Source organism: Abramis brama, assembly GCF_963993115.1.
Source record: "Abramis brama genome assembly, chromosome: 6".
Taxonomy (NCBI): domain Eukaryota; kingdom Metazoa; phylum Chordata; class Actinopteri; order Cypriniformes; family Leuciscidae; genus Abramis; species Abramis brama.
The window spans coordinates 37458294-37484741 of record NC_139968.1 but is presented as its reverse complement, the minus strand read 5'-3'; the positions used below and the strand labels follow the sequence as shown (position 1 = coordinate 37484741).

The following is a 26448-nucleotide window of genomic DNA, read 5'->3' as shown; positions in this document are numbered from 1 at the left end:
TGCAATACCAAAATACTAGGCTATCTAAAATAGGCGGAAATTAATCTGCACGCAAACAAAGTCGGCGCTCGCGTTGAGCCTTTTGACAAGAGAAAAGGCTTCAATAGTTAACCAAAGCTAACGACTGTGGTTACATACATCTCCCTAAACGCTATAAGTGAAGCAGAACAAAAAACGATGAGCTGACTAACGTTAGGCTGTCTAATAGGCGGAAATTAGACCAGTGGACCTACGTACCTTTTTTCTCCCATAAATATAAACCTTGCTACTTGGGGTATTTTACATGCACAGTCAGTGCCAACTTCGAGTCAGTAAAATAATAATAAAAACAATAATTTAATGCTGGTATCCAAAACATTTAATTCAATTCAAGAATTATATTAGATACATTTTAAAACTTAAATGCACACGTATAATAAGCCTAGTAATAAATATACATTTAAAATACATCAATAACTGATGTCATAGTTTAACACAGATAAAATCAGAGTTAAGAATTGCTTTACGTGTTGCTCGACGAGGACTTCTTAATCGTTGTGACTTTCAATCCTGAGGAGACAAAATGCCGCGAGACTCCCGCCCGCCGCGGAGTGAAGAAGAGGTGGAGTTACGAGGATTCTCAGACAGTTGAATTGTCCAATGGAGTTAAGAGATTTGCTCTCAAGCTATTTTCAACACTTTAGATTGGTTAATAATTTGTAACAAATAACAGTACCACGTGGGGACTGACCAATAGCATCGATTTGTGAAAAAAATATGAAATTGACCAAATTTGGACATACGAGGTTTCCACCCGACAGGCGACAGCGACGATATGTAGTTAATTATATGTCAGGAATAAGAGGGCACAGTGGAACCGTCACCGTGCCTGTTGCTGAGTCTCAACGGATGAAATCGCGCTCCGAGGCAGGGTGGTGTGCTGACCAGAGGTGAGGGGGCACAGTAACCTAGGTGGCCGGGCCAGGCCCCCTGGGGCCCCCTCGTGGCGCCGACCCTGGATATTTCTGGTTAAAAGTGATGTCTGGAGGGGATGTTTGCACAATATTTGCTTTTAATAACACTTCAGGATGTAGCCTTTGAATCGAGACAACACTAATGTGCTCATCAGCCCCGCTCACACCGCCAGAGACACGCAGCGACAAAGCAACATGATCATTCATTTCAGTGGAGAGCGGTCGATTTACAAACATGAGCAAAAGGATGTAAGCGTGTCCAGAGATGTGAGAAAGTTGAGATATGCTTAACTTTCTGCAAATGAAGAGCAACTGGCAGTTTAATGATAGTTACAAACAGCTTGAGGAAGCAAAAAGTAGTAGGCTACAAATCTTTAAAATGCTAAAGAGGTATTGGACTAATCTAAGAAAAAACAGTCAACGATCAAGCACACAATAGACAAACACATACAAAAAAGAAAGATTTTCAGAGCATGATTTTGTAAATGCTTGTTCCTTCTCTGGCTGCAGTAACTTCCACCAAATGTTTCCTGTATTTGTATCACAGTGGTCAGGATGAATATTGCACCATTTTTTTTATAAAAAAGGAATATTATTATATATTATATATTATTATATAATATATCTATTACATATTATATAATATTATAATATTTCAGGAATATTATTATATAGGCTAAAATAGGCGACTACAGAAGGTGATTTTTTTTGTTTAATGTAAAAGTTAATTTACTCTCGTGCTTCATCTGTCCACAGAATATCATCGGCTTCTTTTGTGGTGTCCTTGCTGTTTTAGTTTAGAGATAACCAGATTTCCCCTCAGAGATTAAGTCTTTCACTGACACTTTAACTGAAGATTCTTCTTAACATTGAGCATTCACCGCTATTTCATCATAAGAGCAGAAGCAGAGCTGAACTTTCTCCATTTATAGACATATTACAGTGGACTGATCAACATCAAGGTTTTAAGAGAAACGTCTCGAGAACTTCTTTAAAACTCCAGCTTAATTTATTCTGAATAGAAAACTGAACTGTAACTTCTCCATTCTTGTTAGGACAGATTTCTGATCCAGTTAACTTTAAAGTCATGATACTTTTTTACCATGATGTGCTGTAAACATTTACACAATATTTTCAGCGAAGTCATGAAATAAATGTTTTTATTTGTTGTTGTGACTGCAGATCAGATTCAATTCTGTTTCTGATTTATGCTTGAGAAGTAAATGAGACTAAATGAATGTAGTCCAAACAATAGTGTGAGTGGTCATAAACCAATTGATATCATCAATGCGATGACACACAGCTCAACAAAAACACGACAGCCTGTGGTTTAGGAGAAAAAACTCAGCAGAACTGAAGTACAACCCCCAACAGACACAGACTGACACAGACTGAAGCGGTTTCCACATCAGTACACTCTCTACACGACTCTTAAACATTTCCTCTTTTCTGAACTGATGAAGAAAATGTTTTGCTCGTTTGTTTTTTGCTGTTTGTGCTTTTGGCGTCTGGTTGGTAAGTTCGAAAACATTTTTATAGTTTCAATTGTACCAGAATCACGAATAAAACTAAGATATCACTGTGTTTGCTTAGTTTTCTATTGGCATCTTACTGTAATTATTAAAATCTGAAGTCTTATAAATGTCCCTCGGCTGTTTCCATCTGAAGGAACAAAGTTTTGCAATATATATAACGGGATTCTGTCCCAATCAGAAAGGGCATAAATCTTAAACAAAAATGTACTTTTCTACTTTCCAAAAGCTTAATGTATAATGCAGGATAACTTGCTTTGATTTACATCAGTTTGATCAGGTAATGTACAGTATAGAGGACTGTACTGTAATACTTTTCATTCAGAACCTCTAGAGATTCTGTGAAACGTGTCTTACTTTGATTACTATAATAACTGATCATTAAAAATGATAATCTGAAAGATTGTTCTATTGTGTTTTGATGAACACTGAAAAGGCTTGTAGCTCATGTGTTGATACAATAAATGTGAGAAATAAAACATGTACCAACAAAAGCACAACAGCAGAAGAACAGTTTGTTGTAATTTTACAGATTTGAAATGTTGCCCCTATAGTGAAAAAGGTACAATTCAGAGATCAGTGTTTTGATGTAGTAAATTGATTTTTGGGCATCAAACACAAACGGTGTTTATATAGATTATATAAGATCATGACTGATGATGAGGGTAGGCCTATATTTTTGCAATGCCTCACAAAACTTTATGTATGTCATTAATGTCCGAGCTGCTGAAGCCAAAGCCAAAACAAATGTTTGTGATCATTTCAAAACTACAAGCTTAAAGTTAAAGCTTGATTAAACCAATGTTTAGATATTTATTTAAACATTAAAGGGATAGTTCACCCAAAAATGAAAATTCTGTCAGTAATTACTCACCCTCATGTTGTTCCAACCCCGTAAGACCTTTGTTCATCTTCGGAACACAAATTAAGATATTTTTGATTAAATCTGAGAGTTGTCTCACTCCTCCATAGGCTTCTAGATAACTGAAACTTGCTGGCCCAGAAAATGTATTAAAGACATCGTTAATATAGTCCAAGTGGCTCAATCTTAAGTTTATAAAGCGACGAGAATACTTTTTTTGCGCAAAAACAAACAAAAATAACGACTTTATTCCACTTTTTATTTCCTTCTCTCTGGGCCTCGGGTCTTTGCACATAGTGTTTATGCGTAGCGTCACGTGTCTGTGTTGCACGTCACCACGTATCACACATGACCAGCGTCTGCCAATAGTGAGCCTACGTGGTGACGTGCAACACAGAGAGAAGGAAATGAAAAGTGGAATAAAGTCGTTATTTTTGTTTGTTTTTGCGCACAAAAAGTATTCTCGTAAACTTAAGATTAATCCACTGTAGTAACTTGGACAATATTAACGATGTCTTTAATACATTTTCTGGGCCAGCAAGTTTGGGCCACCTAGAGTGAGACAACTCTCAGATTTAATCAAAAATATCTTAATTTGTGTTCCGAAGATGAACGAAGGTCTTACGGGGTTGGAACAACATGAGGGTGAGTAATTACTGACAGAATTTTCACTTTTGGGTGAACTATCCTTTTAACAAGAACTTCAGCGTGTGACTGAGAAACTGTCTCTGTTCTCCAGTGTTTGCTGATGCAGTGAAGGCCGTTTCAGTGATGGAGGGAGATTCAGTCACTCTATCTGGTCTTATTCAAATACAGGAAAGAGATCTTATAACATGGATATTTGAACCTTTAAAGACTAAAATAGCTGAAATTGATATAGATGCTGGGATCTTCACATATGATGTTCCTGATGGGAGATTCAGAGACAGACTGAAGCTGGATAATCAGACTGGATCTCTGACCATCACAAACACCACAACCACACACTCTGGAGTTTATGATGTGACCATCAGTCGCATCGCGGGAATAGCCATTCTCAGATACAATGTTACTGTATGGTGAGTCACAATTACAGGTGTGCTTCTGTATACTATTTATTAGTAAAACAAATTTTAAGGGCACAACTCATATTTCCTTTAAAAAAATTTAATATGGTTTAAAATAAGTATTTACATAAGTTTTGGAGTCACAAACTGCATTGTTTTATAATGTTGCCTGGGGTGCACTTATAATGTTAGTATGATTTTTACATCAAAAATGGTCATAATTAGCCTGGTTTTAGCCTCTGATTTGAACGCTCTGTTTGAAGAAGTGTGTCTGTGTGAGACTTCAGTGTAAACGCCCACTGCTGTGATTGGTTGACAGCTTTGCTTATGAAATAGCTAAGTAATACATGTGGAACTCTCTCAAAAACTTTTAGCATGTTTTTTTTTTGTTTTTTTTCAATTTCAGCTAACTAATTGTGAAAAGTGTTGTTAATAGCATTATATTTAGATCAAATTCTGAAGCATTATATGTAGATAGTGGCATGAAATTTTGCAGTGACAAGCATTTTAGCCGATCACCAGAGAAAGAGTAATACAATATTGTACTTAATTAAACGTACAATTGCTTCAATTAAATTTGAAAATGCTCATTAGGCGTTCTCTTATAGCGTCTTTGGAACTTTAGACTTTACTTTATTGAACAGTCCGTGTGTAGGGTGGGTAGAGTCCCTCATGATGTAGGTTGCTCTGTCCCTGCATCGGCTTGTGTAAATGTCTGAGAGGCCTGGTGGGTTGCATCCGATGGTCCGTTGTGCAGACCTTACCACCCTCTGCCGCATCTCTTTTTCTGCCACCTGTGCAGCTGCCATACCATACAGTGATGCAGGAGGACAGGATACTCTCCACCACGCACCTGTAGAAGGAGCTGAGGATGTTAGTGTCCAGCTTTGCCTTCTTCAGTTTCCTCAGGAAATATAGGCATTGATGGGCTTTTTTTTTAGGCTGGTCAAGGTGTTTTGGCACCAGGTTAGGGTGTTAGAGATGTGTACTCCAAGGTATCTGATGCTGGACACCCTCTCCACAGCTGCACCGTCGATGCAGAGGGGAGGGGGGGGGCAGTGCCCTTCTTGCGAAAATCCACAATCATCTCCGTGGTCTTGTTCGTGTTCAGAATGAGGTTGTTCTCCTTGCACCACAGCTCTAGTCCATCCACCTCCTGCCTGTATGCTAACTTGTTCCCTTTAGTGATGAGCCCAACCACCGCAGTGTCGTCTGCGAACTTCACTATGAGGTTGCTATCGTAGTGAGCTCTGCAGTCATGCGTGAGCAGTGTGTAGAGCAACGGACTGCAGACACAGCCCTGGGGGGAGCCAGTGTTGAGGATTATGGATGATGATGTAATGTTATTAACTCTTACAGACTGGGGTCTGTTGGTCAAAAAGTCCAAAATCCAGATGCAGAGTGATGGAGCTAGACCTTGTGCTGCCAGTTTATTCACCAGTGTCTGTGGGATGATTGTGTTAAATGCAGAACTAAAGTCCAAGAAGAGCAGCCTCACATATAGGAATCCTTGTTCTCCAGGTGTGTGAAGGACTTGTGGACCACAGCAGCGATGGCATCAGCCGTCAAGCGGTTTCCCCTGTAGGCTTAATGGTGCTGGTCAGTTGTTATGTCAATTAACTTTTTTATGTGTGACATAACCAGCCTATCAAAGCACTTCATTGCTATTGGTGTGAGAGCAATCGGGCGGTAGTCATTTAGACAGGACACTGTGGCGGCCTTTGGCACTGGGACAATAGTAGATGTCTTGAAGCACGTTGGTACTGTAGCCTGGGAGAGTGAGATGTCGAAAATATCCGTCAGCTGGTACGCGGCGTCCTTCAGGACCCGACCCGGGACCCAATCGGGGAATGCAACTTTGCGGGGGTTTATTTTCTGCAGTGTCATCCTCACCTCAGCTGCTGTCAGACTGAGAGGGGGGTCCTCTGGTGGAGGTGTGACCCTGGACGTGGTGGTGTTGTTTAATGCCTCAAACTGGGCATAAAAGGAGTTGAGGGCTTCAGGTATTCGGGGGTCTCGGGAAGAGTTTGAATTTTTCTTGCTGTAGTCCGTAAAGCATTTAATGCCCCTCCACATGCTCCGAGGCTCATTTGAGGAAAAGTGTCCCTGGATTTTCCGAGCATAGTTTGATTTTGCCCTCCTTATGCCTGTCACCAGGCCTCGTTGGGGTGCCCTTAGTGCATCTGCATCTCCCCCCCTAAATGCAGTATCCCGCTCTCTCAGGAGGCGGTGCACTTCTGCATTCAGCCATGGTTTCTGATTGTGAGAGACCATGACGGTTTTGGTGGTTGTAACATCCTCAACGCATTTTTTGATGTAGCCCAGTACTGATGTAACTGGAAATGTCCATGTATTCATGTCCTCATATTGTTTGTGAGATGCTGAAACACCATGAGTCACGTAGCCTACTCGAGAAACGGTGGCTTTATGCAAGTTCACACACTGGACTTAGCCTTAAGCCCCGATCACACCGCCAGCGACACACAGCGACAAAGCGACATGATCCCATTCATTTAAATGGAGCGATGGCGACTTCCGGCGACACGAGCCACAGTAACCGTTGGCGACAGAATGTGGGCGTGTCAAGCGACACGAGAAGTGAAAAGAAATTTCAACTTTATGCAAATGAGAAGCGATTTTCGTAAGCGACAACCAATAGGAAAGAAGACTTTCAGTGGAGCTCAGCTCACGTCACCGTCTCGAGTGCAGGCAAGACAGAAGAGTTTGAGGGCGATTTCTAGGGGTGTGACGATAACCGCATCACCGCAATATCGCGTTGATGAGATGCCTACCGCGGTGTGAGGTCATCACCCCACGTTTTTTTTTTTGCTGAAAGTTACAGGAGTGCATATGGTGTGTGTGATATGAACTATAAACACATTAATATTTTGCTTATAATTTACTGTATTTTGCGAGTCCCATGTTCGAGGGCTTCTGGAGAAAAAAAAAAACGCTTCCTGCGCAAGGGAGGGAGTCGAGGGACAGTCCGTTAAACATAGCCTATGGGGGATTTATTTTTTTGTGTGTGTCCGATTATTATTAATTTACTGCTAGGTTTTGTGATGTTTACAGATAATGTTCAATTAAATACAAACAAACACAGGAATAAAAGACAAGCATAACGTAAACAGTTGGAGTTAGATTTTAATTGCAGCGATCTCTCTTATATGGTATAGGCAATAACAGTTGACGGCGCTAGCCGAATGATTAAAAAAATAGCCACGAATCTAGTGTCCAAGCCAAATACTGTGTCGCCTTTGAGGCAGGTGACAGTTAAGGGGAAGCCGGTGAATTTGGACAAGGCGCACAAAAGTATCCGTCTCGTGAGGAAATACCACTAACCAATAACTAGACCACATCTTAGAAAAATTACCATCCTGTGGCGTTTGCAGGACTAAAGTGCAGCACACCTACCTTAGGTCGGCGTGGCGTGTCCGTTTTTATTTCGGCTCCCATGTTAACAGGTTAGAGCTTGCACACTGCCTGCGTGAGACGCGCTTCTCAGTTGTGGAGCCGCGCAGAAAACGCACATGCTAGAAATAGAACCAACGCCTATTTTTCACGCGACACGCAAGCCTGTTGGAAGCGTTTCCTGGCAAAATAGATTAGGAAAAGATGTTTGTATTACATTTTGACATGAATACATATTAATAAATGACATTTTGATGTTTGAAAGTTAAGGTTTTGACATAAATGTAGATATAAATGTAATTAAAAAAATATTATCGATTTTCAAATATTGCACCTGTCAGTAGAACGAAATATTCTGTAGCCTATTTTGCCGTCAATATTGCCGACGCTGTCTTTGCTGCTATATATTTATGTTTAACATTAAGTAGCCTATAGGCCTTCCACAACACTCTCTCCATATGTCGAATATATCACTAATGAGGCTTATATGTCACCTAGCAGCAGCAGCGATGTTTCTGGTGTGCAAAGACGTAGAAAAAGACACGCAACAGAAACGCCACACTCACACCACGCAGCCAGTGTGTCGCCGGCCTTAAGACTACCTAATTAGGGGTTCAAGCATGAAATGCTGAAACCCTATTGTAATTGTAAGGATTTGTAAAACGCATCGTGCAGGACAAACCGTAAGGCCTAGAGACTTGAAACCTGGCCAGATGGTAGGCCTCAATTTGGGGACAACCTATCAGAGTATGACCCCGATTGGCCCATAGGTGGCGCTACAGCGACCAAAAGTACAAAATCGCCCATGACTCTTAGACCGTTTGTCCCAGGATCAAGTGTCTTATATCGTTGGAATCCTTGGCTCAAGGCGGACAAAATGGCTATCTCCGATTTGCTCGCCGGCAGGGAAAATTTTCTTCTATGTCGAATTTTGTCCAAAACCTACTTTTGCGAACTAGTCCCTGGTTTTTCGCCCGATCGGAACCAAACCAGTCTAGGACAATTCTATGGACTCTCTAGATCAATAATTATCGAAAAAAAGTTGAACTTTTGCATTTGGGTGGCTGTAACAGGGTCATTTAGAAAAGGGGTGTGGCAAAATACACTAAAAAGCCTATAAATCCCAAATGAAAACTCAGAACTTTACCAAAATCGATGAGCATATGTGTCAGAACATGGTGAGGAAGCATGCAGAGTTTCATGGAGATCGGACCTTAGGTGGCTCTATAAGTGGCAAAAAGCCTTCATTCTTATTAGGGGTTCAAGCTAGAGCCCTGCAAGCCCGTCGGGGCCCGACGGGGCCCGACAGGCTAAGCCCATTCGGGCCGGGCTCGGGCCGTTTTTTTTTTTTACAGATCGGGCTCGGGTCGGGCTCTGGCTTATTTTAGCTTCTCTCCTCATTGTGTATATAATTAACGTGCAGCAGAGCACACGTCACGAAGTGTGTATGAAATATTGTTATATTGATTATATTATAAATATTATACATCACCTAAGAAAGTAACACAAACGCAACACGCATACACGAACGCGCGCGCGTCACTCACGTGCATTAAACAGGTGACACTTCAGTTACTGAAAAGCAAAGAAAGGTAGGCCGTTTATTTACTTATTTTTGCGGTTTGATCCCGTAGCACTATTCTCCCTTCATGTTTATGCTTCTGTGTAATGGACGGTTTGTCCAATATTTTTGGGCATGATGTTTCAGGCCTGTAATAAAAGTTTACCTCTTAGTAGCGTGTGACGTGTGTGTGTTTGCGTGTGTTGCAGAGACAGTGCGCATCAGAGAGCGCGCGATGTGTGTGTGTTTGCGTGTGTAGCAGAGACAGTGCGCATCAGAGAGCGCGCGATGTGTGTGTGTTTGCGTGTGTAGCAGAGACAGCGCGCATCAGAGAGCGCGCGACGTGTGTTTGCATGTGTAGCAGAGACGGCGCGCGTCAAAGAGCGAGCGCGTCAGAGAGAGCTTAAAAGTGATTGATGTTGGTCTCGGGTCGGGTCGGGTTCGGGCTGAAAAAATTGCAGGCGTTGTCGGGCTGGGGTCGGGTAGGGCTTGAACACCACGGGCCAGGGCCGGGCTAGGGCTGGAGTTTTTGGCCCGTGCAGGGCTCTAGTTCAAGCATGAAATGCTGAAACCCTATTGTAATTGTAAGGATTTGTAAAACGCATCGTGCAGGACAAACCTAAAGGCCTAGAGACTTGAAACCTGGCCAGATGATAGGCCTCAATTTGGGGACAACCTATCAGAGTATGACCCCGATTGGCCCATAGGTGGCGCTACAGCGACCAAAAGTACAAAATCGCCCATGACTCTTAGACCGTTTGTCCCAGGATCAAGTGTCTTATATCGTTGGAATCCTTGGCTCAAGGCGGACAAAATGATTATCTCCGATTTGCTCGCCCTTCAGACGCCAATTTTGAGTATATAGCATTTTTTTGAAAAACCCATTTTTGTGAATTTCTCCTAGGTTTTTAGCCCGATCAGAACCAAACCACTGCAAGAATGTTCTCTGGAGTCTGACAATCAATAATCATCCAAAAAATTCAAAATTTCAATTAGCGGTCAATAAGGGGAACCAAAATATTTGATGGCACCAGGGCCACTTTTACTAAAATGGTTATAAATTGTGAACGGAAAGAGATTTTTTTGCTAAACTTGGGATACATCTTCCTGAGCTCATTCTGAGGTCACGTGGAAAAAACTCTCAACAATTGGCCACTAGGTGGCACTAAAAAACGGTTTTAACTTGTGAACGGAAAGAGATATTTTCACAAAACTTGGGACACATGTTCATGAGCTCATTCTGAGGTCACGTGAAAAAAAATCACGACAATTGGCCACTTGGTGGCGCTATAAAATGGTTATAACTTGTGAGCGGAAATAGATATTTTTGCTAAACTTGGGACACGTGTTCATAAGCTCAATATGAGTTGACATGAAAAAAATCGTGACAATTGGCGACTTGGTGGCGCTATAACGGGAAAAAATCATGAAAATAGCTATAAGCGCATCCAACCGTTACTCTACTGAAAATTGGCACGCAGTGTCTTTGTCCAGGGTGCCATGATAGTCTATGACAGTGGTTCTCAACCTCTCCTGCAGGGACCCCCTGACAGGCCATGTTTCTGTTTTAACCCTGAAATGGCACACCTGATTCAGTTAATTAAAGGCTTAATGAGTAGTTGACTAATTGATTAATTGACTAATTCCTACTCTTCCTACTCTAATAACTACTCATTAATTGAATCAGGTGTGCCATTTCAGGGTTAAAACAGAAACATGGCCTGTCAGGGGGTCCCTGCAGGAGAGGTTGAGAACCACTGGTCTATGAGAACATTGGTGTATCTCAGAAAACTCAGTATACGTCATTGGCACAATGCCTTGAAGGAGCCTTAGAAGTTTCAAGCCCGTGTTTTTTTAACAGGAGTGACCTCCTAAGACTCCTGAATCCTTGTCCAGTCCAACAATACCAAACATACCAGGTTTCACCTTATGGTTTTTGTAAGTGTCATTTAGAGCTTTAAAAAATTGTGGTTATCTTTAAAGCCGTTAGTCCGATCGAGACAACAACAAAAAAACAAAGGAAATTTGAAAACAGGTAAATAGCTAAACAATAATGCCAAAATGTTAAAAATATGATAGGAACTGACAAAAAACTAAATTAAATCCAATCAATTTCACCCATGGTACCGTCCATACTGTCAATGACCCTTCGCAAAGACCTGCCCACTTTAGTTACTGTTGCTATGTCTGACAAGCGACGCCACTCTCACTCCACACCAAGTTCTCACGCAGTGAAAAATACATTGCGGATCAGAGAGGAGACTGCGCACTGACAGACAAGTACTTTTGATATGAAACAAAGTCTCACCTTTCAAATGTAGTCATTTTTTGGAGACATTTAAAGAATAAATACTGTTTTGTGACTCTTTAATGTGTCTGACAGATCGCTGTAGACTCAAGGCTCAGTTAAAGCTGCTTGTGAACTGATCATCTCTTCCTTGTAGTTAATTTATAGCATTAAAATAAACATGAATGAACATAAAAGGAATGTTGTTTTAAAGTGCTTAGACGTCAGTACACTTTGTTTTTCAAATTTAAATCCTCTAATGTTAATCTACTAACTCTCCTGACTGCTTTGTTGGACAAATTATGGCGGATTATGGTTAGTCAGATCGCCTGTCAATCAAACTCCATGCGAAGGGTCAATTGAGAATGTCTGTGCGCATAATCCTGATCTAATCGACAACTTTGCAGTTGCACATAGTAAAAGCCCAGAAAATCCCACTATAATGTAAGAGAGCATATTTATTATGTATTTGGACTTAGGCCTAACAATGTGTTATGGTGCACTGGTGAGCGTAGGCTACTCCTGATTTTGTTAGTCATCTCATCTCTTATATGCTGTGTATGATCATATCCTGCCCTATTCATGGTAGCCTACTCGCGGACATTGCGTCATCAATGTCATCAATTGCGTCATCATGGGGCCCGCCTTGATAATCCTACTTAAGGGCCCGGTGTTGGCTCGTTACGCCACTGAAAATAATTGTCTAAACTCCTTATCAAAATTACATATTTACAGCAAATCTGATACATATATATGGGCACACTTTGAGTACTACTAATAAAAGTGGTGGACATCAGGCAAGACTATAAGAAGACTCAGGCAAAAAGGTGCTATAACTGTAAAAACGCTTTAAAACCATATATTTCCTATGGTAAACTACCTGTATTGGCTGTAAGTTGACTTTTTCGTCTATGATGGCAGTTGTTAAATGCTTGGTAAATAAAACTTAATGTCTTAAATGCTTAAATGCCTTAAAAGCCTTAACTGCTTGAACCCCGATAAATACTGCTTGCAGCTTTAATTAATAGTTAATTATTAATATTTACAATTTAATATAAATGTTAATTTGTTTATTTTTTAATAAAGAATACTGCTTTATGATTATTAATTTCCATTGTCATTTACAAGCTACATGCGGTCTTGATCGCGTCTGCAGTGTGTGATGGCCGTGGGTGGTTTTTTTTTGGGGGGGGGGGGGGGGGGGGGGTCGTCGGTTAACCGCCAAACCGCGATATTTGTTGCCTCTTCACCGCGGTAAGAAAAAATCCCATACCGTCACAGCCCTAGCGATTTCACTGTTTTATGTGATTTTACTGTAACCACATACATGGATAATAAAATGATGCATGGAAAAGAAACTGTCAACAGTCTCAGTGAGTTTAATTCACACATTTAGTTCGAGTGTTGTAGTTTTATGATGCAAGTTTAGCACTACTGCAGTTCATTTTACAGTTTCCCCTGCATTATGTTGACTATTAGGGATAAGAAAATTGATTTTTTGTCAAATTCGAATGATGTTTTAGTAATTTATGACAGTATGAGTTAATCTGTTGATTGATTGATCGTTAATCCAGTAGGCTAAATGATTTAATCCACTGAACACTGCTGTGGTAATATAAAAACACTCTCCCAACTGTTTCTTTTGAGCCTAACTCCTAGTCAAATTAAAATGATATAGTTGTATATATCACTTGTGATGGTATTTTGTATAGATGGGGCCAGACGTGCAGTCTACCAGTCACATTAGAGCGACAGCACTAGGAACGCCCACAAGCGACTTCACAGTACAGAGACTAGCGACATACAGCGACAAAGTCGCTGGCGGTGTGAACGGGGCTTGACTCACGAATAATGCAAGATGGAAAGCAATGTATTGGCATTGAATGTCGATTTATAGGCTATATTGTATTTAAAAATGTTGATTGGCTGGACATACTGGTCAATATGGATGCACATCCCTCAGTAAATAATAACCATCAAGTATTGATTTTATCATATAAAACACAGTGACATGCTATAAGCCATTTTAGCTTTTATTCATCTATAAGCATTTTTTGATATAAAGAATTCAATTTGCACTATTTAAAATGTAAATTCTTGATATTAAGAATGAACTTTTTACTAGTAATTGTCTATTTCTATCAGGAATTACATTTTCACTAGTACTAGTTAAAGGAGGGAGGATTGTAGCACTGGGGTGTGTCAGGTGAGACTGTGTGGCAATGGCAAATGGTTTACATGGCTCACTCTGTCAATCCCTAAAAGAGCCGAGCACACTTACGCAGGAGGATAACAGATCTAAACGCGAGGAAACGGGAACTCACGAGGTAATTTCAAACCCTACGTGCGCATGACATCTCCTCTGCACGCAATACAAGGCCATACACGCATGGACATGTCTCACATGCTCATGATCATTCCACTCATCAAGTGGTACTCACTGCAGTCAAATGACGTCCAGCTCCACCTCACTGAATGTCTAATGGGGTTGAGGGATAGAGTTGTGGATAGGGTTGTATAGGGTTAGGGTGTGGGTCGATATTCTAGCTCCACCCATAAGGCCAAAATTACATTCGCTCCTCCTCGCTGGACATCTAGTGAGGAGGAGCTAGACCCATTTGCTCTGCAGTGAGCAGCTTCTCCATCTCACGAACAAGCCAGTGGGTGGGGCAAAAGTTGCAATAATAAAGTAAGCATTGCTTCTCCTATTTTGTCACATTGTTTGGACTCATTGTTAGCAGATTCCAGATCCAGTTTTACCACCATGTGCTGTAAACATTAACACAATGTGTTTAGTGAAGTCATGAAAACAGATACATTGCATTTAATTTGAGCATTTAGTTGTTGTTGTGACTGCAGATCAGAATAAATTATTTTACCAGTTTATGCTGAAATTTAGAAGTAAATGAAATTTCCATTCGATGTTCCCTTTCTTTGGCCAGCAATTGTCTCGTTGTTTAATATTTTTTGTTTGGACATACTATAGTAAGCCGTAGTATTTGTACATATTTGTTTCTAGACTACATTACTAATTTAGTCTCAAACGAGAGGTCATAAGTCAATACAGTATCATCAATGCAATGACACACAGCTCAACAAAAACATGACAGACTGTGGTTTAGGAGAAAAAAACTCAGTAGAACTGAAGTACAACCCCCAACAGACACAGACTGAAGCAGTTTTCACATCAGTGATCATAGACTCTTCTACACAACTTTTAGACATGTCCTCTTTTCTGAACTGCTGAAGAAAATGTTTCACTCGTTTGTTTTTTTGCTGTTTGTGCTTTTGGCATCTGAAATTCTAAAAAAAAATGTATAGTTTCGTACCAAAATCATGTATCAAACCAACACTGCGTTTGCTTAGTTTTCTGGCATCTTAAATGATGAAATCTTAAGTCTAAGTGTTATAAACGTCCCTCTGCTGTTTCCATCTGAAGGTAGAAAATATTGGCATTATAAATAAAGCTAAATAAAGAATTTCAAACTAGAAAGGGCATAAATCTTACGTAAACATTTAAAAAAAAAAAAATCTGCTTTCCAAAAGCTGAAGGTACATGTGTGCAGATAAGGCAGAATAACTTGCTTTATTGATTTATCAGTTTGGACAGGTAGGCTAATGAACAGCAATGTCACTCTGCACCTCTGCTTTGAAACAAGTGTCTTTATTTGCTATCGAAATAAGTGTTCCCTTTAAAAAGCTACAATCGATGCTGCGCTGCTGTGAATAGTGTGTAAACACGTCAATAGAATTGACCCGGATGTATTAATAGCCTCGGTCGATGACGTCACCGGCGCGCACCCGCGACACGAGGCTATAGACCCCTTTTGCGCCGACGTCATAGTTACGTCACAGCGCTAGCTGGAGGCAAAACAAACGGAAAACTGGAGGCGGCCAATACAAACCAGCACAGATTCGGCTACATAATAAGGAGCTTATTATTATTTTTATTATTAAATGTCATCTTGTTGTGTTGTTGGGTGCAAGAATCGATGAAAAAATGAGTATGCTGTATCTGGAATTTTTATTTCTAGAAAATATCCACATCTTTAAAATTGCACCGTAGTGTCACTCTTTACATTGTCGTCTTCTTGGCGCTGGCGAGGCAGAACTGCGGATCATACCACACAAGTCTTTACATGACCATTCAGCACATAGTTATAGGCATCTAAATATATATATATATATATATATATATATATATATATATATATATATATATATATATAGGCCTATATATGCCCTCAGTTTCTCTTTACCCTCGGTTTCTCTATCGGGTAACTTAGGTGTAGAAGTCAGGCCACTCAACCGGAGGTAGCGTTAACGTTAATCGTCCATTGACTGAGCATGTATGCTCATCTGGTTCCGTCCGTTAAAATTAACTTTTGCAAATTACAATCGCGGCCCTGGACAGTGAGTGACCTTGCACATTAAGTTAAATTTGGATTTTTTTTTTTAGTCATTGTTAAAAAACAAGCTAACAAAACTGGCAAACTAACGTTAGTGTAGCGGCCAGAGGGTTCTTTCTGCCTCCAACTAAGCCCCGCCCACACAAATACGTCACCATGTTTACCAAGTGTAAAAGGGTCTATAAATAGATGAGCCAAAGGTGTATCGTCAGGTCTTTTGTCTTCAAAGACCCTTTTGTGTATTTGTGCGTCAAGAAAACGTACTCGGTTACTAACGTAACCTCGGTTCTCTCTAGAAGAGGGAACGAGTACTGCGTTGAAAACGCTACGGGAAAAGTCTCTTTTCACGAAACACTGAAGCAAAAATTATCCTTTAATTTTTCATATATGTAAAACGCGTTGCGGCAGCAGCAGACAGCTGAAGCAAGACGGCTTGTCTGCTCATTGGCTGCTTTGCGGCAACTGCATAAGCCTATCGAGCGCAGGCTGATGCAACATCAGACCAATGAGGGCGCTTCGCGCCCTCCTCGCCACTTCCCGCCGAGACGAGCGTGGCTTACCTCTATTTCAGGCATACAGTGCATAATCACCAGATAGACTCACACAGAGTCAGGGAATAAGGGCGGGGCCTTAATTCCCTATACTGTAGCGTCCGCGGGCTTAACATAACCCCACAGGGAGAGTCTAAGACAGGAGGGGTTCCCTCCGTCCTTATATAGACATGTCCACAGACGCGAATATGACATCACATAGCCAGGGTAGGGAGCTTGCACTAATGTGGGAAAACGTGGGTCTTACACAGTTCTGCCCAGTATGGTCGGTAGCGCATTGTGCCTGTAAATAGATTACACCGACAAAAGCTTAGCCTGTAAGGCGGGAACCTCTAGGTTATAAAGCCAGATAAATGTAGCCGGAGAGGCCCAGCCTGCCGCCGTACATATATCCTGTAAGGAAATCCCGCTGGACCAAGCCCACGAGGAGGCAACGCCTCTCGTAGAGTGCGCTCTGACTCCCAACGGGCATTGAATGCCCTTGGCAGTATAAGCCAGCACTATGGCGTCAACTATCCATCTGGATAGACTTTGTTTCGAAACAGCCGTTCCTTTGGAACGTCCGCTGAACGAGACAAAGAGCTGCTCTGTCTGTCTAAAGGCAGCAGAGCGGGACATATAAGTTCTTAAAGCCCTAACAGGGCAAAGAAAACTCGAGTCCCCTTCCTCACTCGACGCCGGCAGGGCAGCCAGGGAAATGACCTGAGCCCGAAAAGGCGTGTTGAGGGATTTCGGCACATAGCCGTGCTTAGGTTTGAGTATGACTTTAGAGTCATTAGGACCAAACTCCAAGCACGTCGGGCTCACGGAGAGCGCGTGCAGATCGCCTATGTGCTTCACTGAAGCGAGAGCCATCAAAAACACTGTTTTGAAAGACAAATGTTTGAGGCTGATTGACTGGATAGGCTCGAAAGGGGCACCTTTCATGGCCGCCAGGACCGTAGAAAGGTCCCACATAGGGACTGACGGAGGTCTGGGTGGATTTAGTCTCCTAGCTCCCCTGAGGAAGCGGATGACTAAATCATTCCTTCCTAGTGACTGAACCAGCGTTGAACCGGAGAACGCTGAAATAGCCGCCACATACACTTTGAGCGTGGAAGGGGATCTGCCCTTATCCAACAGCTCTTGTAGGAAGGAGAGAACCTCCGTTACCTCACATTCGAGGGGTGAAAGGCTCAGCTGTACACCAGCCGGAGAAAACCGACCACTTTGAAGCGTAGAGTCGCCTGGTCGACGGCGCTCTAGCCTCCGTGATGGTATTCATGACTCCCTCTGCGAGACCAACGGGTATCCGTTGAGCGCCCACACATGAAGGGATCATAGTTCCGGGTGTGGGTGCCAGATCGAGCCCCTGGCCTGCGAGAGGAGATCTCTCCTCAACGGCACTGGCCATGGAGCGATGTCTGCTAACTGCATCAGAACTGGGAACCATGCCTGGTTCTTCCAGAACGGTGCTACAAGCAGCACTGGGCATTTCGTTTTCCTGACCCGTTCCAACACCTGAGGCAGGAGGGAGATGGGGGGAAAAGCGTATAGCGGGCAGCGCGGCCACCTTTGGGACAGTGCGCTGTCGGTCTTTGAAAAGAATGCGGGGCAGTGAGCGTTTTCGCGGGACGCGAATAGGTCCACCTCCGCTTTGCCGAATCTCTCCCACAACAGCCGGACTGTTTGTGGGTGTAGAGACCATTCGCCCGTAGGAACGTTGTTCCTGGACAGTCTGTCCGGGCCCACATTCAGCAGCCCGGGCACATGTACTGCTCTCAGCGAGCGTAGGTTGTGCTGAGCCCATAGCAGGAGGCGTTTCGCCAGCCTGTACAGGGGTTTGGAATTCAGACCGCCCTGGCGATTTATGTAGGACACCACTGCCATGTTGTCCGAACGGACTATGACGCGTTGTGCACTGCCAGCATTTCTCGGCAGTTTATGTGTTGGAGCTTTTCCCGTTCCGACCATAGGCCGAAGGACGGTCTGCCCTCGAGCAGCGCTCCCCATCCCGAGGTGGATGCGTCCGTAGACACCATCCTCACCCTCGAGGAAGTCCCCTGGCTTACACCTGATTGGTATCAGTCGTTCGCCATCCAAGGTACCAGGGCTGTGACACAGTCCTGATCGACCTTGAGGCGTAAATGACCGGACACCCACGCTCTGCGCGGAACCCGCGCTTTCAACCAGAACTGCAGCGGGCGCATGCGGAGCAAGCCCAGACGGAGAACTGACGATGCTGAGGCCATGAGACCCAGCATCCTTTGAAATTTTCTGAGCGGGGTGAAAGCGCCGCGGCGGAAAGACATCGCCGCGCGCTGAATGTTCAGCACGCGCTGTGGCGACAGCCGCGCTGTCATAGACTGTGAGTCCAGAACTATACCCAGAAACGGAATCGTTTGGCTGGGGTTCAGTGAACTCTTCGCCCAATTGACCGTGATACCAAGATTCTCGAGGTGATCGAGTAAAATGGCTCTGTGCTCTATGAGCTGAGATCGTGATTGGGCTAGGATCAACCAGTCGTCCAAATAGTTCAGCACTCGCATGCCTCTGAGTCTGAGAGGAGCGAGCGCTGCGTCCATGCATTTCGTAAAAGTACGAGGTGCCAGGGACAAGCCGAAAGGCAGGACTGTATACTGGTATGTCTGACCCTCGAAGGCGAATCTCAAGAATCGCCTGTGATGTGACGCTATCTGTATTTGAAAATACGCGTCCTTCAGATCTATCGACATGAACCAGTCTTCTCGGCGAACATGCGCGAGAATTTTGCTGGTTGTGAGCATTTTGAAACGGCGTTTCACTAATACTCTGTTCAGTCGTCTTAGATCCAGAATGGGTCTGATACCGCCGTCCTTTTTGGGGACTAGAAAGTATCTGCTGTATATCCCCTGTTCGCTTTGAACTCGGGGAACAAGCTCTATCGCCCCTTTGCTTATCAGTTTTGATATTTCGGCGCGAAGTAGGTGTGCTACATTCAGCGGTACCGAAGTTTCGACGCGCGCTGTGAAGCGCGGAGGGCGTCGATAAAACTGTAGCGAGAAGCCTCTCTTTATAATGCCTAAGACCCAGTCCGAAACCCCTGGAAGCGCTGCCCATGCATCTGCATGGTTGGCTAAGGGCCGGATACAGAGCGCGCTCTGTTCGCCGTGCGACAGAGGTGCTACGGGGCTCACAAACATAGGCGTTATGCATGCGGCATTTGAGGCGGGGGGCGCGCTTAATACAGCGGGCGGAGCGCTCGCCCTCGACCTTACAACAGTGTTTGACTGAGTGAGGGAGGGCTGCGCGAGCCCCGTGGGACTCATGTGTGCGAGTAGATGTGGGCTGGGAGCGGGCACATTTACTGCTTGGGGCGCGCTGCTTGTGTAAGCAGCGCGCGCGCTCACAGGTCTCGTTTTTACAGAGAGCCTGTGATCTGATAGACATAGTGTTCGTGGGCACTGAGTAGTGGGCACTTTTACTATGTGGGGGGCGCAATAGACCTGAGTCGATTTTATTTGCGCGAGCCCTGAGTGCAGGGCTGTGCTTATGTGTATGGATGGGCACAGAGGAGTGGGCATCGACACTACATTTATAGCACCATCGGCCGTGGCCGGGACAACAGAAATCGCACTCTTTTCGAGACATATCTGGGTAGCCGTAAAAACGGCTTTTGAGTGCAGGCAAGCGGGCACTTGTACAGGCTTGCGCTTTGCAGAGAACGCTGGGACAGCCGCGAAGCTTGGGGCTGAGACAGCGAGGCGCTTGGGTGGGAGGCCGGCCGCAACGGGACTCACACACCTGCGCTTTCCTAGGCGGGCTAGGACTTCTTCGGGGCCTCTGGTTTCACCACAATCCTCGGTTGCGGCGCGCGCGCGGGGCGCCGGGCGCTCGATCGAGAGCGGGGTCTCGAGCTGCGCTGTTGAGGCTGCTGCGAAGAGGAGGCCGAAGGCGGGGGCTGAGGTTGTGAGGTTCGCGGGGTTCGTTTGTCTCGACCCGCCGCGGAACCAGAGCGCTTCGGTAGGAAGTGCTTGAAGGCTTGAGACGCTTTCTGGGCTTCGGTAAATCTCTCCACGAACTCGGAGAGAGAAGAACCAAAGAGGCCAGCGGAAGACAGCGGGGCGTCGAGAAACGCGATGCGCTCGGAATCGGCCATCTCCGTGAGCGTCAGCCATAAGTGCCTCTCAGCGACAGGGGCGGAAGCCATACAGCGTCCCATGGCTTGTGCGGCAGCTTTGGTGGCTCGGAGCGTGAGGTCCGAAGCACTCCTCAAATCCGCAATACAGACAGCATCAGGTCCAACCTCGTCCCATTTACGGAGGAGATCACCCTGGAAAATCTTTAATGTAGCCATGGTGTGTAGCGCTGACGCGGCTTGCCCAGCGGCGGAGAATATTCGCGCGAGCAGCGTCGACGTCATGCGGCAGGCTTTTGAAGGCAACACCGGTTTAGTCCGCCGTCCAGCAGAGGGCGGGCACAGATGGGTCGCTATAGCCTGTTCCACCGGCGGCAGAGAGAGGTAGCCTCGTTCATTCGCCTTGTCCAGTGAGGAGAATGCAGGCGACACAGATGAGCGCGTACGCGCAGAGTAGGGCGCATTCCAGGCCTTCGCAACTTCTTCATGTAACTCAGGAAGAAAAGGAGCGGGCTTAGATTCCGGAGAATTGCGCTCACCTGGGAGGAAGCTACCATCGAGCCGGGTGCGAGAGGGGGGCTCCGGTGCAGACCACTCGAGGCCGAGGCTCGTCGCGGCCAACGAGACCCCTCGTTGAGCTCCGTCTCAATGTTGGCTCTCACTGAGGGCTTTCGGGCAGGAGGCGCGAGGTCCTCAGAGCTCGCCCAATCCTCGCTGCCTGAAGCGAGGAGAGAACAGGAATCCTTTTCCCCCGACGCGGCCTCCGAAACAACTTCCTCTGATGAAGCGGCGGCAGGCTGCGGGCGCTGAGCATCAGGAAGTGACTCGGGGGAGGTCGGTGAAGCTGGCGGGCGAACCGGCGAGCTTGGTCGGGGTGGAGAGGGTTCCGGGACCCGCTGCGAGCGGCGCTTCTTACGGCGCGGCATCGCGGCGGAGAATGCAGGCTTCGAGAAGGATGCCAGGCGGGTCCTCAGAGCCACCATAGGCAAAAGCTCGCAGTGAGGGCAGCCGCCGTCAGCGAGCGCGAGCACTGCATGGTCCTCACCGAGGCAGGAAACACAGATGACGTGGTCGTCTCCCCCGACGAGTGGGGCTCTGCACGAGCCGCAGGATTTAGGCATCTTTAGAAAGACGCCGCACTTTTAGGGGGTGAGTGCTACGAGAACACTCACACACACACACAAAACAGAGCATAATAAAGGATATGGGCGTCGGAAAGCGCAGCAGGTACGGCTGTAGAAGGCGGCGTAGGCCAGCGGCTTCGAGGGCTCGTCCCGCTAAAGTGCTTGCTTCGAACGACGCTGCTTCCGTGATCCAGTGATGCGTGCGCTTCGCTGAAGAGATTAAAATCAAGTGAGTCAGCCTTCTCGAGCTCGTTTTAAAGAGGTAAGCCACGCCCGTCTCGGCGGGAAGTGGCGAGGAGGGCGCGAAGCGCCCTCATTGGTCTGATGTTGCATCAGCCTGCGCTCGATAGGCTTATGCAGTTGCCGCAGAGCAGCCAATGAGCAGACAGGCCGTCTTGCTTCAGCTGTCTGCTGCTGCCGCAACGCGTTTTACATATATGAAAAATGAAAGGATAATTTTTGCTTCAGTGTTTCGTGAAAAGAGACTTTTCCCGTAGCATTTTGATAAAACGCAGTACGAGAGAACTCTCGTAAGAGAACCCTCTCATTTGGTACACTGTTAAAATTAACAACGGAGCTATATTCAACTGCTATTTATTTCCAGATATAATGGCCTATTTACACTCAAATGAAAGCTAAAATGTTTGAACTCGAATGTTGGTAATTCTTCATGAGAAATTTATTCAAACATATAATTAACAGTAAATAAGCTCTTATAGTGTTTTTTTATAGCTAACTAAAGAGCTGTGAACTTTCCTGAGGTAAATGCAACATTATGTGATATTGTTCACAAGCTGTTTTATTGATGTCCTTCCGCGGATGAAACACAGATTAAGTGATTACATGAGTCATGATGCGGATTTTCGGAAAGTTGAACTGTATCTTTCAACATACCTTCTGATGTTCATGCATGTTTTTCGAGACATAACTTGTATTAAAGTGGAAGAAAAGCCTAGCACTGCTGCTTGAACTGAGGTGCTACAGCGATCCGGGTCGTCACATTTAAGATAGTCAAAATGCCATTTATTGTTTGAATTTGGTGATAAAAATGGACATAACTTTAAAGCTGAGACTTTGTTTCTTAACAGAAGTAACAGAGCACAAAGCTCATTGCGATTATTGGATGAGAGGCGCTACAAATATTGTTTGATGTAGGGAAAACTGTAGATCCCATAACCCTGACCCCAACCCTAACTTCCCCTAAATTCAACACGAGAGAATTTTGCACAATACCCATTGTTTCAAAATAGCTTTAGAGATGCACGTGATTGCATATTATCACGTAATGAATGTTTGCAGTGTCTCAGATACACACTTAAGCAGTCAAATACTTAAGAGATTTAAAAATTAATCCGTTTTGTTAATGTTTCCATTTACTTGACAACCACTGCATAACACTGAGAGAGTGAGTTCTGCACAGACGCTACTCATATTTCCTTTAAAAAAAAATATATGAAAATCTAGTTTCATATTGTTTAAATTAGTATTTCCATAAGTTTTAGATATTTGATATACCTGATATATTATGCAATGTATTAGGCCCATGTAAAGATAACTTTTTAGGATTTAAAGAAGTATCATGATTATTGAGATTTAGCTATAAATACAAAATTGCTGATGAGAGACAAATTACTGAACAAAATATCAAGAAGTCAACAGTGTCTTGTCAGTTATTCCCTACATGTTATTAATTCTCTTTATTTCAGCTCGTCTGCCTGTTCCTGTCCTCATCATCAGTAACTCTTCACAGTGTTCTTCTTCATCATCATCATTTTCATTGATGTGTATAGTGTTGAATGTGAGTGATGTGACTCTCTCCTGGTACAAAGGAATCAGTGTATTGTCCAGCATCAGTGCGTCTGATCTCAGCATCAGTCTCTCTCTACCTCTGGAGGTGGAATATCAGGATAAAAACACCTACAGCTGTGTGCTGAACAATCCCATCAGCAACCAGACCACACATCTGGACATCAACACACTCTGTCACACATGTGCAGGTACCACAGCACTGATTATTCACGTTCGTTCACTAAATAATTTACATTAAATATGTTTTATAACGCTGATTTTATTGAGACTTATAACTTAAGATGCCAGACATGATGAATGAGCTGCTGTCATCTCATGTTTTTAAAACTGTTTTTAATTATTATTTTTCTTGTGTGGAGCAGAACATTTGATATTTTGATCATTTGATCTAAATTCATGAAAGACTAAGACATGAAAAACAGCTTGTTGAAAATCTTAATTTATTTTAGCATGTGTTTCATTTGTTTCTCCATAAGGCCACGCCCCCTGTTGTAATTCAGTTATAGCTGTGCTCCGATTGGTCGCCACTGTGCTGATGGGCGTGGCTTCTGCGGCTGCTGCTGTTCTTCTGGTCAATGACGTCAGAGCTTCAAGAGGTCAAATGAAGAAACCAGAAGAGATGTCATAAATATTGTGGCATATATTGTATTTTTAATCGTAAAGATGAAAGTATGTCTGGTCTAATTGTTTAGTGATGGCAAAACGAAGCTTTGCGTTCCTATTCTCTCCATCTGAGGCTAAAACTATTAATATTCTTTAATATTTAATTGTATATTTTAATGCAATCCATGCATTAATTACACTGTTTTAATTTTTTCTCAATGTATGTTATGTTGCTAATGCTATTTTAATTTCCTTTCATAAATGTATGCAGAAACTCCACAATTACAATATTTCAGTGATTTATACAATAGTTTAACTGAATTTTTCCTACCGAACTGATATGAATCAAATATATGCTTATGTTTTAATTTAAGGGGCGTCTTAATAATAATAACCTATGAATTCAGATTCAGATTGTATGGCTGTTGAATAAAAACACATTTACAGAATAAAACACTTTATTTAAAAACACAGTGTAAATGTACACATCTTAACAGTGTAAGAGACCAAGTTTTCAGCAGACTTAATTCTAGATGCATTTTTCCTATTTATTTTCTCCATTAGGAAGAGAAAAAAAAAAAAAGTGCTCAAAATATAAAGTTCAGGGGCTCGTTCTTCGTACGTTGCTTATTACATCCGAGATCAAATGACACATCCAAGATGATATCATCGTGCTAAGCATGATCCGGCTAATTGGGTTCTTCGAACTCACCTGTTGTTTATGATTAGTATAGCTGGATTGAGTTATCCGAGATAACTGCGCGTTCATGCGCTGGTTTAAAAGGGGATATGTATCGATAGTAGAAACATTGATCAGCAACGCTGCTATTGGCTGTTCAGCGTGGCCAAAGAGCGCGCTCAGTTTTTCTCCTCAGCAGAGCAAGAACTTAGTCGAAGTTTATTCGGAATTTTAATGTTTAATCAAAACGCCAGGGAACACCTCAAAGTCTGCAAAAGCCAGGAGAGAGGGTTAGCAGACAATTTAAATCCGTTAGAAGTGGCCATAGATGTTTTTATTACTTATCACCTATATTTTTGTATTTTAATAATTGCATAATTACTTTGTTCATTGTAATGTCAGAGTCACCACACTACAACATGGGAACAAATAAAAGTGAAGTACAAAATTATTCTACATTATGGTAATTTTTAGTTATATTATAGTCTCTTTTATAAAAGGCACTGTTAAATAAATGGTTGTCTGTTTATAAAAGCAACCAAGAAAAAGGCTGAGAAAAAAAAGAAAAGATCTTAGTCTTACACTGTAAAATAATTTTTGCTGCATTAAATTAAGGCTGTATAATCATTTCAACTGTTAAATCTTGAGTATTGATGAATTGCTTTGACTTGTGAAAGTGAAAACTGATAAACTTATGTTTATGTAAAAATATTTTGCCATGAGTTATTGATCACATTTTTCCCGAGTGTAGTTCATTGTAATGACATTGTGTTTTCCTCTTTTGTGCACTTTTACAAAATACACCAACACTTGTATCTGTTCCCAAGAAAGTGGTGGCTGAAATATGTGCAGTAAGTGGACATTTTCTAACTTTCCAAAGGAAAGAAAGTATAAGACTTTGTAATGTCCATTTGTTTCCATTGCACTGGACAGTGAATAAACCCTCTCAGATAACTGTCATATGGAGGAACTAGCAGGTGCATAAATAACTTTACTTCATTTATACTTGTATGCTTTATGGCTGCAATATAAGTTGCTGGATTCCACATCTACAGAAAGGCCTACAGAAGAGTCTGCACAGACAGAGGAGACATAGGCCTACAGGTGGCCAGTGTATAGCCAACTTTTCCTTTTTATTTGTTGCATAAGGCATGCGTCTAATATCTCTTGGTGCAGGCACTTGACCACTGGCTTTTCTTTACAAAGAACAATTGAAATAAAACTCAAGGAACTAAGCATATGTGTCTTTTATTAAACATTAATGAAAAGTGTTTTTTTAATATGGCACATGCAACAATGTCACAGGCCCTGCAGGTGTGCAACCCTCAGACTTCTTCAGACACTGAAATCCTCCCTTTAACCAAAGTTCATTTCATTGTGTGCCCTTGTCCTGGCTAGAGCTGCATTGGTTTGGGTCAGGGAATGGAGTCATAAAACACCTGTCTGCAGGCAGGAACATGTCATAATCACCTATGAAAAAATGCAGTTATGTTATTATCAGCATAATGCAAAGTGTGTGTAATAC

At 43.3% G+C, this 26448-nt stretch overlaps 1 protein-coding gene across 2 annotated transcripts in view; it reads left to right on the top strand.

The window, feature by feature from the left end:
- The window catches only part of LOC311084859 (SLAM family member 5-like), a 36163-nt gene extending 10005 nt beyond the window's left edge, over nt 1-26158 (top strand). Inside the window, exons 3-5 of one of the 2 annotated variants that reach the window (XM_084117151.1) lie at nt 4087-4405; nt 23539-23829; nt 24118-26158. In XM_084117151.1, the coding sequence (XP_083973277.1) occupies nt 4087-4405; nt 23539-23572 (353 nt within the window). In that variant the 3' untranslated portion in view covers nt 23573-23829; nt 24118-26158. The remainder of the gene's footprint in view (nt 1-4086; nt 4406-23538; nt 23830-24117) is intronic. The other variant, XM_084117150.1, reaches the window with a different exon arrangement.
- The last annotated feature ends 290 nt before the right edge of the window (nt 26159-26448 follow it).